Raw genomic sequence first — 13,170 nt, 5'->3', positions numbered from 1 at the left:
GGATCCGGGCTGCCCTCGGTCCCCTGGGTCCTGAGTCCGGGGAGAAGCGACTGGTGTTGTCAGGTCACCTGGCCCAGCAGGGGAGCAGCCAGGGATGCTCACCAGCGGGACAGGACCAAGGTCTTCAAGAAGCCCCACACCAGGCTGTGGAGGGACAGGTGCCAAGAGGGTGCACGATGGTCCGTCTGCTGGGCTCCTGTGTTTCAGCTGGGTACACTGCCTCCCCCGCCTTCAATGGACTGGGCTTGGGCGTGGCTAGCCCCATAAGGGGTTAGGGGATAAGGGGCCAGAGATGGGCCCCTGGGGGCAGGAGGGCTTGTCACCCAAAGGTCACTCATGGAGAGTTAACGATTCAAGCAGCAGCAAAGGACTGCACTAGCCCATCCATCCCCTTGGACTCTCTCCCTCTCCCATCCCCCTCCTGGCCCTGGCCCCCACCGATGGGAGCCCTGGCTCTGTCCTGGTCTGGTCACTTGGCCCCACTGTGTCCTAGTCCCTCTTCTCTCACACGGGGACATCAATGTCAGTACTGTTGTGGGGTAAATGCCACAATGTGCGTTACCAGCAGTGAGGGGACATCTTGAGTTGTCCATCATTGTTCCTAGGAAGGAGATGCAGGTGTCACGTGTAAACTAACATCCTCAGCTGGGAAGCGTGGGGGGTGACAGCCAGCGGGGGTGGGGGGGGAGTGAGGAGACCCCCCGCCACCAGCCCCTGGGAAGTGGCTGGAGCAGGGGCAGGAGGGCCGACTCGAGGCTCTGAATGCCACCGAAGGCTGCGCAGGCTGAGGATGGCGCATATTGCGAGCTGGCAACCAGGAGGGGGCTGTGGCCAGGGATCCTGTGGGTTTCAGGGAGTGAGGGGGGTGGGAGGGAATTTGGGGCACAGCAGCTGGCTGTGTAGGGGAGGAAAAGTAGAGACTGTAGTGAGAGGGGCCCAGAGGGTTACAGGAGGTTTCTTTGTTTGCTTGGTTCCAGATGAAAGAAATTGAGTCTCTGGAATGCCCACCAGGAGCCATGGAGAGGAATGTGCTGGAGTCAGGTCAGATGAGGGGGTGCTTCCCCCTGTCCACCCCTGGGGCGGTGTTGAAGGCCCGAGGGAGGGGCGCTGGCTCTGAGCCTTTCCTGGGGAAAACCCGGGGCTCTGGGCCCGCAGGTGTGAGGTGGGGGCACAGGGGGGCCAGGAGGACACCATGGGGATTTAGATGGGCTCTGCAGGGCCAAATGCTGGCCAAGGCACTAACTCCCCCAGGCCCGGGTCTATAAATAGCCAGCAGGCCTGGGGGAGTCAGGCTTTTCTATAAACAGCCCTGTCCAGGCCCAACAGCTGGGGCCCTGCCAGTAACACACCCAGCCCGAATTAGAACACCCACCCCTGCAGTGGCCCTGTGCACAGTGGGCCTGTCACCAGGGCAGGACAGTACAAGTCACCAAGTTGCGGGGCCCTCTGTATGACCTTGGGGAAGCCCTCAGGGGAGCGGGTGTGTTGGGCCGCCTGGGGTTTCCACTCTCTGGGGCTGCACCTCCCTCCAGGGCCGCGTTGTGCATGGTGACCCAGGACACAGACACCACAGATGCCGACACGTACCCTCGCACCCTCAACTGTGAGGGGGCACACAGCAGGAGTGAAAAATGGTGCAGCCGCTTTGCAAAACAGTTTGGCAGTTTCTTAAGAAGTCAAACGTACACTTAGCCTATGACCTGGCCATTGCCCTCCTAGGAATCGGTCCCGAGAAACAAACACAGACGTCCACACAGACCAGCACACAGGTGTTCACAGCGGCACTGGTCACAAAGGCCTCGTGCTGTTAACAACCCGAGTGTCCGTCAAGGGGTGCATGGATGATGAAGTGTGGCCTGTCCACACGCGGAACGTTACTCAGCCGAGAAAGGAAGGACTGGCACATGCTCCAGCCCGGATGAATCTTGAAAACATGCTAACAAGCCAGTCACAAAGGGTCACGTACCATATGACTCCATTTATATGAAACGTCCACAAAAAGCACATCCACAGAGACAGAAAGCAGAGCGGGGGTTGCCAGGGCTGGGGGAGGAGGAATGGGGAGTGAATGAGGGGCTTTTGGTGATGGAAATATTCTAAAACTGGCTCATGGTGGTGACTGCACTACTTTGTAAATCTGCTGGAGTCACTGAGTTGCATACTAACGATGGGTGATTATGCCCCACAGCGCTGTGCTCATCTCCCTACTATTCTGGGGTCTGTTCACAGTCTGCTGTGCCCCTGCTCTACATGCTCTGTGGGAGCAGCTAGGCCTACCACCATCTCCTCAGGCCCACCCCTCCTCCTCCCTCTGCCCATCCATCCACCCGCTCATCCACCCACCCGCTAATCCAACCGCCCACCCATCTTTCCATGCATCCATTCACCCATTGTCCCACCCCTCTCCCCCTCCCTCCACCCGTCCACCCGTCCACCCACCCACATCATCTCAGCTGTTGTGAGGGTCAGACCCCTCAAAGCACCGTCCAGCCCCCACGTCCACCCCCAGCTTCTTAACACCACACAGCTGCGTGCTGGGCGAGCTTTGATCTTTATTGGTTCAAGTCCTTCCAGCTTCCTCCTTGGCAGCACACACCTGGTGGTGGTGGGGCAGAGGACTCTGGCAGGCAGCCCCTTGCTGGGTGAGGCAGTGAGAGGTGGCAGCCCCTCTGGCTGGACCCTTCCTGTCTCCTAGGCCTGGCTCCAGGGCCTCCTCTCAGCCCAGCGGGAGGCAAGCCGGGCCCCTCTGGAGTTGGGAGCAGAAGCTGCAGGGCGGGTTCTGTTAACGGGGTGGGCAGGCCTCATGGCAGCCAGGGCAGACACCTCCCCACTCTCAGGGCTGGGCGTACCGGGATGGGGGCCAACTCCATGGGGTCCCGCATCCGTCTACTGAGTAGGGGCACCCTGGCATGCCCATGGCACTGCCGGCCAGCCTGCCTCTACCCAAGGCCCTGGCGTCCTCTGACCCACCCTCCTATCCCCAACTCAGCCACCACAGAACAGCAGAAACGCATAAACAGTCATATTTGGTTAAAACCACTCTCCGCTCCAGCCCAGCTGAGCAGGTTGGGAAGCAGGGCTGGGGAGCAGCGGCTGGGCTCCGTTAATGGGGCAGCGGGGGCTCCACCTCAGCCAAGCTCCCATGGCTTCAGGCAGAGGGGTCTGTGAGGGGCTCTGCCCAGAAGAATCTGGGTGCTGGGTGGGTCACTGAAGAGCAGGCTGCAGGCTTGGAGGGACCCCCAGGGGACGCAGCTGCCCGACCTGTCCCCGCTGTGGGCGGGCGCCGTGGTGCATGCGAGTCCGGGGTCAGGTATCGGCATTTAGGAAGCAGACCATGAGGGACCAGGGGCGTGCAGGTGGTCCAGGAGGGTGCCAGGCTGGCTAGGCCCCGGTGTCTGCTGGGGTCCCGGACGCAAGGCCCCAAGAAGGCTTGGGGAGGCCCACGTCCCTGGCTGGGTAAGGCACGGAGTTTTGGCTTCCCAGGGGCCCAGTCCCAGCCTGGCCCCAGAGGACACGTCCAGCGGGCCCCTGCCACGCGGAGGCCGGCGGCCTGAGGGCTCTCTCACTTGGCTTTGGGCTTGGGCCTGAGGCCTGTGGGGAGGGAGAGGAGATGACGTGGTCAGGAACAGCCTTGCTGGGGGCAGCACCAGGGTGCCCACATCTGGGTCCCCAGGCCCCTGCTGTCCTCCATCACCACTGCCCACTGGGCTGTGCCGTGTGTCCCCGGGGCCACTCTGACCCCAGGCCCTTTCTCCAGAGCAGCAAAGCTCATGCAGGTGGAAGGTGCTGGGGTGACCCCAGGAGGCTGCCTCTTGCCCACCTGTCCAGGCTGGGTCTCTGCGGCTCACTCTCCCTGTCTCAGACCTGGCTGTTCTTTGTCTATGATCCCCACGGTCCCTGCTTCTCTCTGGAGCTCCCTCAATCGCTTCCCAGTGGCCCCTCGCGCAGAATCCTCCTGCCTCGTCTTTCTCCAGCTCGGTCCTGAGGGCACCAGGGCCTTGCCCCAATGGCTCCTGTCACCTGCTCGGCCCCCAGGTGGCCCTGCAGGCCACTGCGCACTCAACGCCCGCTGTGCTCTCTGGTCCAGGGACCCTCACTCGGCTGGTCCCCCAATGCCCTGCCCCCATGGCCACCCCGGAGCCAGGCGCTGACCCAGGCCCCATGGGTCTTGGGCACAAAAACAAGTGGGGCAGAAATGGGCAGTCACCAAGACCCTCACAGCGGGGCTTCAGTGCCACTCCCCCTGCGGGGCCGGGGCGAACAGCGGGGGAGCCGGGATGGCGGGCTGTGCCAGAGAGACGAAGCCTCAGGGACTGAAGGGGACAAAGGAGCCAGCGTGGTGGCCCCACTCGTCCCAGTGGCTGCAGGGGCATCACAGCGGATGAGGGTAATGGGTCACCACACGCTGGAGAGACAACTAAAAAAGGGGGGGAGAGGGGAAACTCGTGGAAGGAACTATGGACGGAAATCTCCGTGTTGCAACTGCCAAGCAAACCGCAAGCCGTGGCTCGGGGCACCCCACGGGCCGATCACCGCCCGCTGAGCGGAGCAGACTGTGCAGCCGGGCTGTTGCAACCACACCTCAACCACGGGGTCGTCAGGGTCACCAACCACGGGACAAAGGGGCCCCCGGACCCCTCTCTCGATGCTCTGGGGAGGACACGTGTCACGGGTGTGGAACGCCTGCCCCAAAGGCAACCTGGACCCAGCCACAGGGCAATGGGACACACCCAAAGTGAAGGTGTCCCCCACGATGTTACACAAGACAAAAACGGGTTGATGTGTGGTCCTGGGTAGGATCTCATTTCCAAAAACCCAAAGCAATGACTACGAATAGTGTGGCGGGGACGGCTGGGCATGTCTGCCTGGGCTGCGACATGTGCTGGGTGTGGGGGGACGGCCTTGTTCTTAGGAGGCCCCTGGGCACACATTCAGGGGCCAAGTGCCGCGATGTCTATAAGTGACTTCCAAATCATCCAGTAAAGTGGGGAGATGGGGGGTGGGCAATGCAGCAGATGTTAACAATTTTGCTATTTTTTGCAAATTCTTGCCATTTCAGGGTGAAGCGTAGGTGGTGTTCATTACGATCTCATCGCAAACGTCCTGTTGGGCTGAAGTTTTTCCAAATAAACAGCTGGGGAGACGAGGAGGTGGGATTCCGTCCTCCTGACCTCAGCCACCAGGATGGCAGGACAGGGAGGGTGGAGCGAGCTAGCAGAGCAGACCGGCCCACCCGCAGACGGGGAGGCGCATGCCCGGCCAGGAGTGACCCCGGGGGCACAGACCTGCATTGGGCACGTTGAATTTTCAGTGGACAGTGGCCACCTGTGTCTGCCAGCCCCCCGGACCCAAAGACCACACGGCCCACTGTCCCCCACACCTGGGCCAGCAGCCAGGGCCAGGGCCACAAGGCCAAATCCCAGCCCCTAAGGGACACGCCAGCACCATTCTAACAGACAGAGCCAAGCTCAGAAAGTAACCCCACGAGCAAACCCCGGAGCGGAGGGCTAAGCTGTACCCATAGTGAGGATAAACTGTAAAGAGAGTTGCAGCCTTGACTTCACTCCTGCTCTGCTCTGCACCCTGGATCCTAAGCCCCAGGCCCAGTCGGTCGGCACAGCGCTGTGGCCCGAGCCAGATGCCGGGCCCGCCCTGGCATGACTACAGGTGCGTGGAGACAGCCTGCGCTCATGGGGATAACGATCGGGCAGGGGACCCCTGCCCTGGAGCCCCCTCCACCCAGCACAGGCCAGGACGCAGCAGGGACCCGGGCCTGTCTGTCTGGTGCATCTGTGAGCCTCTCAGGCCACATGAAAGACCCTGACTGTCCTGTACACAGGCCCAGTGCCACCTCCCTGGGAGAGGCCTGCATCTAAACAGACCTGCCCACTGTTTCCAGGACCTGGCCTCCAGGGAGAGGAGGCCTGTGTATCCACCACAGGAATGATGGCCTGCCTGCTACTGGAGCCAGCCCTTAGGACCGTCCCTGTCTCTCACTGTCTCCCTGGGGACACACGTGGCCAGCACCAGGGCTAGAGGGGGGCTGGGGTGTGCTCTGTGGACCGACTAGGAGTAGAGGTGTGCGCCCCGTGGGCTGCTGGGTGTCAGTAAAGCCCAAGGCTAGCGGGGATTAGAGCCAGTCAACCTCAGCCTGTCCCACCAGGCCCTGGAGGCCAAGCCGCCCCCACCCTCACAGGCCCTGCTTCCCGGTGGGCAACTCTGAGGTTGCACCTTGCCGCAGCAGAGGAGACGCCAGCTAAGCGAGGCAGAGCTCCCGCCCTTTCCGGAGAGGAAGGGGGAAAGGAGGGGCGCAAGGAGAGGCCCACCACCAGCAGCACAGGAGGGCGGGATGCTTGCTGACGCCCTAGGCAGGGAGGAGGGAAGCCAGGTTAGTGTCCAGGAGGGGCCCGGCGCAGGCCGGGCCTCTGCCGCCCTGTTAGTGCAGAGCCAGGCGGTGTACGTACCTTACTGGATCACACAGAACCTTTTTGTTTTATTATCGTCAGTGTCTGGGGCAACCTCTGCTTTCAAATAAAAGAAACGCGCTCAACAGCTGATCACTAGCGAGCAACCCTGAACTTGGAGCCGGGGCCACAAGTGCACCGAGCCAACACGCAGCCGCCCCCCAGGCCCCACGCTGCGGCAGCCACCTGGCACTCCCTGCCGGAGGCGGCGTGAGGCAGGAGTTAGTGGGTTAGGGGCAGAGCAATCTGGGCGGTGGCCCCCCAAAAGCTGCCCCCCGCGTGTCTCCTGTCCTGCAGGATGTGGGGATGCCCTGGGAATCACCCACTCTCAGGGGGAAGAGGAGGGACCGGCTGGCCACAGGGAGGGGTCCAGGGACCCGGCCTGGGATGGATGAGCTTTGACTGCACGCAGATGCCCCCAAGTCCTGCGTGACTCACCCACCCGGCCCCCTGCTCTGGGGGCGACAAGATCGCAGAGCCCCGATTTACCTTCCTGGCTCCTCCTGGACCGCTGCTTCCTCCTCTTGCCTGGTCCCTTCGAGGCCCGGCCCCGGGCCCTGGGGAGGGTGCCAGATCCCGAGGAGTCGGTCACTGTGTCCTCCGAGAAGGACTTGTCCAGGGATGTGTCCAGTGCGGAATCTGGGGCTGTGTCCTCCTCGTCCCCGTCCCCATCCTCACCGGGCACTGTGGCGGGGAAGCTGGCATCACAGCCATGGGCAGCTGCGTCCTCTGGCCCCTCGCCTGTGCTGTCGGCCTCAGCCTGGTGGGCGCCCCTCGGGGCTGTGGGTTCCTCAGTGTCTTGGCTGGAACCCATGGCCCCGGGGGGCTTGTCACTGGAGAACTGGAGGGGCTTCAGGGCTCGAGTGTCTCCCAGCCCCACTGAGCAGGCCTCTGCAGAGGGCTGGGGGCTCTGGGAGTCCTCCATGGCCAGGAAGTCACAGGCATCGATGTACCAGGAAGACCGCCTCTCCAGCGGACCCGGGCCGCCCTCCTCTGATGGATCTTCGGCGGGGGGCGGGCTGGGGGCGGTAGCATCCATAAGGTCCCAGCCTCGGGGCTCTGTGGCCACTAGAGTGTCAACACTGGGCTCAGAGGCTGGGCAGCTGGTGCCTGCCTTGGGACCTCCCGTGGGGTCACTGGTGGCCACTGTGGATAGAGAATGTATCAGCGGAGGGCAGGGCCCCACCCCCTGAACCATCCCCACGGCGCCCTGCTCAGGATGTGCTCTCCTTCCATCTCAGCTTCCACCCCAATGCTGCCAGCCCTGCAAAGCCCCCACCCCCAGCACCCTTCCCAGGTGGCCTCCAAGCATGGGTTCCCACAGGCCAGGCCCAGGCCTCAGCGTCCACAGTCTGTCCACAGTGTGGGACAGCAAGGGAGAGCAGGCCCCACGGAGGCAGCACACGTCACCCCTGTCCCCAGCGGCCCCAGGCAGCCGCCCCTGGGGGGGGGAGGGCCCCTCCCCCAGGCCCTCATGCCTGCCTCTCCCACCACCTCAGGCCCTCCGAGCCCCAGGGGCATCTGTCAGTGGGCCTACTGGCCCATCAGTCCTGCCAGTCCTGGGGGCTGGACGGACAGCTGTCTCCCGGCGGGGAGCCCTCAGCTGCAACAGAGACACGTGGGAGCACCATCAGGCCGAGCTGACCCTCCAGCCCCGCCTCTCGGCTGACCCGTATCTCAGGGTGGCAGGGAGATGAGAGGGCTCTCCCAGGTGGTCAGGGAAGGCTTCCTGGAGGAAGGGAGGTGCTGGGCCACAAGGATGGCCTAAGGTGGGGACGGTGGGCAGGAAACGAACAGAGTTGGGCGAAAGTCTCACCAGGCGCCCTGTCCCTCGGGGGCTCTGCAGCGGCCGCCTTGCTGCCCCCGTCTGCGTCCCCTCGGCCGCGGGCCGTCTTCCGCAGCTGGAAGCCCTTCCTGATGTCGGCCAGCAGGGCATCGATGACACACACCTCCTCCTGCTTCCTGCCTCCCTTCCTGACTGAGAAGCCACAGAGACCCTCAGAGACGCTGCTCACGGGGTCCCCGGAGCCCACCAGGGTGGCCTTGAGAGGAGATAACCCAGGGGAGGGGGTGGGCGGTGCTGCAGGACTTTGGGGCAGGGAGGAGAGGATACGGCCCCTGCCCGCCCCAGGCCGGGCCTCACCAGGCTTCCCGTCCTCGTTCCGTGGCCTGCGCGCCTCCTCCTCTGCCAGCTGCTGTTTCCTCCTCTCGGCCTTCGCCGCCTGCTCCTTCCGGTCCTTGTTCTCCTGCGCAGGGCAGATGCGGAGCCGGTGACCCCGGGCCCTGGATCCACCACGCGAGCCTGCCCCGCCCGAGGACAGCAAGTGGCTGCCGGACCAGCCCCGGCCCCGGCCCACCTTCAGGGCGCGGAGGAAGAGGTCCCGGAAGGTCTTCATGGTGCTGAACGTGTCCTCCAGCGAGAGCTGCTGGGCGTCCTCGCACAGGTAGTCAGCCAGCTCCAGCTTCTTCTGCTCGATGGCCTGGAACACCTCCTCCAGCGCCTGGGAGCCCGCGATGCTGGCCTGGGGGCACGGGGGCACGGTCACAGCCCCGCGAGGGCCCGCAGCTGCAGGAGGGTGACCGCCACCGGCACAGGCCCTGCAGCAGTGGTCTCTGCGCAGGACCAGGGGTCTGGGCTCTTCGGCCCCCAGGATCAGGGAAGGCCCCTCACTCTGGCTCTCTCCTCCTCCACACTCACCTCCCCACCCTGGCTCACTCCTACCTTACCGGCCCCAGGCTTGGGGCCTGGCAGACACCCTGGAGGGGCCTGCCTCCCTGGAGACCGCTGGGCAGTGCTTCCCCGGCCCAGGGCCCGCCTGCCTGCTGGGCACTTGCCTGGAGGCGCTGGGCGTACTGCTCCTGCACCTCCGGGATGGAGGAGGACACCTTCCTCTCCATCTCCAGAAGCTTCTTCAGGTTGGTGCTGGACTCCGAATGGATGATCTCCAGGTTGATCCTGAAAGGTACAGAGGGCCGGCTGGGATCAGGTGACAGCTAATGTCCAGCTTGCTGGGACAGTGGGGGCCCTGGACTGCACACTGCAGGTTGCCAGAACCAAGTTAGAGCTACAGGACGGGCCGAGTGGTGTTGGGGTGAAGTGCCCGCCGTGGCAGGTACTGGGCCTGTGGCGTTAGGACTGTGACCCAGCGGCTCAGCCTCTCTGCACCTGATCCTCCTCGCTCGACCCTTAAAGTTCAGCAGCTCCGGGACCAGAGAACCTTCCACAGCAGTGTGGACCCTAGAGTTGGATGGCCTGGGCTGCCCTCCCAGAGCTGCCCCCTCCAGGCTGTGGGACCCTAGGGACGTGGCCCTGCTTCCTCAGGCCTCAGTTTCCCCGTCTGTGCAATGGGGGTGGCACGGCCTTGCTCACTGGTTAACTTCATAAAGAGGCCACGTTAGACCTGCCCCTAGTGTGACTGTGGCCAGGTTACTCCCTGCCCCTTCGAGGCCTCTGTTCCCTCCTCTGACTGACACGGGGACAGGCCACGGTGGACACGAGGTCCTGCCCCAGAGTGAAAGTGGGTGTCTTGTCGAGCAGTGGGTCCTGGGGGCCCGAGTTGTGCTGCAGCCGTGAGACCCAGCCTGGTCTGGCCACCTGCTGGCCGGGTGAGACGGAGGTGGTGCGGGAGGCGCCTACCCTGCCGCCTGGGAGGGCTGCTCCAGGTCCCGGGGCAGCTGCAGGAGGTCCGGGTGGCTCTTCTCCACCTCCTGCAACAGCACGCACCCAGTGAGCCCGCTGCACCCACCCCACCCTCTACAGCTCAGGCCCATGTCCCCGGGAATGCCTCAGCGCTCTGGGCCTCCAATCCCCGCCTTGGGCCTGGTGTGATTCTGGACATTCGTGCTTTTCTTGGGGACTTGTCGGGGGGACAGAGGCGGTCAGAGCAAGCAAGTGCTGCCGGGGGCAGACAGGCCGAGGGGGGTGGTGCTGCGGGGAGGCCCCAGAGAGCGGCCACCTCCAGCACGTGGTGCAGCAGCGTCACGCGGCTCTGCTGGGACTTGGTCTCCGTGAGCTTCAGCAGCGTGCTGATCTTGAAGCCGTCGGCGTCACCTGTGTGGCTGCCCTGCGAGGGACAGGGACGAGGTGAGTCTCCCTGTCTCCCAGGGGGTGTGGGCGGGCCGGGGCGCAGCCTACTTACGTAGTTGAGGAAGTTTCCGATTTTCAGGATCAGCTGGCAGAAGACGGGCAGCTGGTGGCTGGTGAGCAGGCCTGCGGGAGGGCGCCAGGGCTGAGGGAGGGCACGGCGGTGCAGAGCCTCCAAGGCCCTGGCGTGGGGTCTGGGCCCGCCTCTGGCATTCTTCACTCCCTTGCCCCGGACCCTTCCCACACTCAGCCCAGAGGTGGGCAGGGCAACTGGAATGCCCCACCACAAACAAGCTCGGGGGCCTGGGAAGCAGGTCTCCCCAACATGAGGGTTCACTAAACCCTCCTAACCCTAGGGGCAGATGACTGCTGCCCTGTTATGTGGGTGAGGATGCTGAGAGGAACTTTCCAAAAGCTGTGGCCACCCTGTTTCTCAGCTAACCATCCCTTGCGGCTTTGGGGAGGGCGGTCCTCCTGGCTCTGTGGCCAAGATGGGAGTGGATGTCCAATGTGTGCGTCCCCCCAGAAATGAGCTGCACCTCGGTGGTCAGGCCCAGCTGTGCCCCTGCCCCGTGGCTGCGGTAAGTCCCTGCTGACTCCTTGCTCAGAGAAAGTGGTGCATGTCCATGTCTGTGTGCACGTGTGTGCAGTCTGTGCATGCATGTGTGCAACAGTGTACACACGTGTGTGTGTGCGTGCGTGAGTGTGCAGGCACAGTGTGTGCCTCAGAGCCAGGGGTGGCGGTCCACGGCGAGGTGGAGAAGGTCAGAACCCATGGCTGTGCTCGGTGGCTGTCACAACACTGAGGGAGCAGGGGCCGATGGGTGGCCCTCCTGGCGCCCCAGCCCCCAGGGCTTCGTGGCCCCACTCACTCTTGCAGGCGGCGAGCACCAGCTGGGCCTTGGGCTGCACCATGTCCAGCACGACGGCCGTGCCCTCACACAGCAGCATGCACTCGACCCGCAGCTGGTAGCTGGGACAGCAGAGCAGGAGGTCAGGGGCCAGGGGCCTCCACACACACGCCTGCCCTGGGCCCGCAGCTTGGGGGCTGAGGATCCACTCAGCGCAGGGCTGGGGGGAGCGGCGTCCCAGAGCCCGTCCCTGTTCAACATGCACATTCCCTGGCCAGGCCCCACAGGTTTCGGCAGGGCTGGAGTGCAGCCCAGGAAGGGGCATTTCAGACAAGCACCCAGCGGCCATGGAGGTGCAGAGCCTCCCTGTGGGCAACCCTGCCTCTTAGAACAGGTGGGAGTCTGAGCTGGGGTCTCCCAGGAGGACCTGGGGCAGCCTCAGGAGGCCGCAGGGGCCCTGCCCACCCCCACCCTGACCCCCACCACCGCTGGCCTGGAGGAAGACCCCAGCCACACAGAGTCCCCTCAAGAGGCCCCACGGCTACGGGTGTATGAGTGATTTCCCCGCCTTCCTCACGGAGCCCTGGGGGAACCGTCCGCACAGCCCCACTCGCTCCTCCAGGTCTGGGCAAGCTCCCGCCCTCTCCCCCTGCCCCTTCTCCACAGGCGTGCCCCGGGGTTCCGAGGGCTGCCGAGCTCACCAGGGAACGTCCAGCAGGAGGACGTAGAACTGGTCAGCGACGGCCAGCTTGCCTGGGTCCTCCGTGAAGGAGCGCAGGTTTTCAATCTGTGGGGAGTTGGCCCACCTGCGGGATTCCAGCTTCTGGCCCCCCAGGAAGTCCCCCCAAGGAGCCCCGGATGCCCAGTGGCCTCCACTGCTCCCTCCAGCACCTCTCACATCCGGGCACAGACCACGTGGCTCTGGGCAGTGGGGTGGGGGCAGAGCTGGGTCCCCCACCCCCCACCGCTGGGAGCCCCCATGGCAGGCCCCACAACCTCTCAGTCTCCCATCCCCGCTCACCTCATGCTTCTCAGGAAGGAGCTTGAGGAGCTGTTTGAGCACCTCCACGTCAAACTTGGTGGTGTCCCCCGCCCGAATCATAGCGGTGACCTCCTCATTGGAGCTGGAGGGTGAGAGGACGGACGGGCACGGTGGGGGCGGTAGAGGGAGACATGAACCACCGCCACCTTGGCCTCCTCGGGACCCTGCCAACTGGGGATGGCCCTTGGCCCACGTCACCTCTGCTGGTCACACCAGGGTCCCCTCCCACACCCACGAGGTTGCTGGGACACAGAGAAGGCAAGCCACCTGCCCGGGGTCACACAGTAATGAGGCTGGGGGCTGAATCACACACTCCCCGTCTGCCAGAGCACCCTCTGCCTCCCCATTCAAGGGGGCTGCTCAGGACACAGGCAGGATGGCTCAGTGATACCCAGCGAGCTCCCTTGCAGGGGCCAGTGCCCAACATCTGCAGGGAAGGACTCGGGGCTGAGAAGCAGAGCCAGGTCTCCACCCTGGTTTGGTGACCACGTGTCTGTGGCTACTTAGGGGGTCCCCAGCTACTCTCTGGATCTCAGTTTCCCCAGGGAGTCTGGACTGGTGGTCTCCAGGGTCCCTGGCTGGGGCAGTCTGTGGCTGTTACCCCACTGTCTCCAGCCCCAGGGAAGGGATGTGCACTTCCCAAAGCAGCCCGCAGAGGGCACTGCTGAGCCAAGATGAGGGGGCGGCTGGTGGGAGGGGCTGGCCCTGAGACGCGGCCCCCCTCCCAGA

General features: G+C 64.2%; 1 protein-coding gene across 4 annotated transcripts in view; it reads right to left on the bottom strand.

Annotated features, from left to right (window-relative positions):
* Nucleotides 1–2,532: 2,532 nt before the first annotated feature.
* The window catches only part of INF2 (inverted formin 2), a 30,203-nt gene continuing 19,565 nt past the window's right edge, over nucleotides 2,533–13,170 (bottom strand). For 2 of the 4 annotated variants that reach the window (XM_058567849.1, XM_058567848.1), the window contains exons 11-23: nucleotides 12,421–12,523; nucleotides 12,101–12,186; nucleotides 11,421–11,521; nucleotides 10,604–10,674; nucleotides 10,421–10,528; nucleotides 10,102–10,172; nucleotides 9,300–9,420; nucleotides 8,822–8,986; nucleotides 8,608–8,710; nucleotides 8,281–8,442; nucleotides 6,954–7,610; nucleotides 6,465–6,521; nucleotides 2,533–3,591 (exon numbers count right to left, since the gene is read on the bottom strand). In XM_058567849.1, coding sequence (XP_058423832.1) covers nucleotides 6,466–6,521; nucleotides 6,954–7,610; nucleotides 8,281–8,442; nucleotides 8,608–8,710; nucleotides 8,822–8,986; nucleotides 9,300–9,420; nucleotides 10,102–10,172; nucleotides 10,421–10,528; nucleotides 10,604–10,674; nucleotides 11,421–11,521; nucleotides 12,101–12,186; nucleotides 12,421–12,523 — 1,804 coding nt within the window. In that variant the 3' untranslated portion in view covers nucleotides 2,533–3,591; nucleotide 6,465. Of the gene's footprint in view, nucleotides 5,112–6,464; nucleotides 6,522–6,953; nucleotides 7,611–8,280; nucleotides 8,443–8,607; nucleotides 8,711–8,821; nucleotides 8,987–9,299; nucleotides 9,421–10,101; nucleotides 10,173–10,420; nucleotides 10,529–10,603; nucleotides 10,675–11,420; nucleotides 11,522–12,100; nucleotides 12,187–12,420; nucleotides 12,524–13,170 lie in introns of all 4 variants that reach the window. The other 2 variants (XM_058567850.1, XM_058567851.1) reach the window with 2 other exon arrangements.

This window comes from Diceros bicornis, chromosome 24 (genome assembly GCF_020826845.1).
Source record: "Diceros bicornis minor isolate mBicDic1 chromosome 24, mDicBic1.mat.cur, whole genome shotgun sequence".
NCBI lineage: Eukaryota > Metazoa > Chordata > Mammalia > Perissodactyla > Rhinocerotidae > Diceros > Diceros bicornis.
This window is presented reverse-complemented; position numbering and strand designations above follow the sequence as displayed.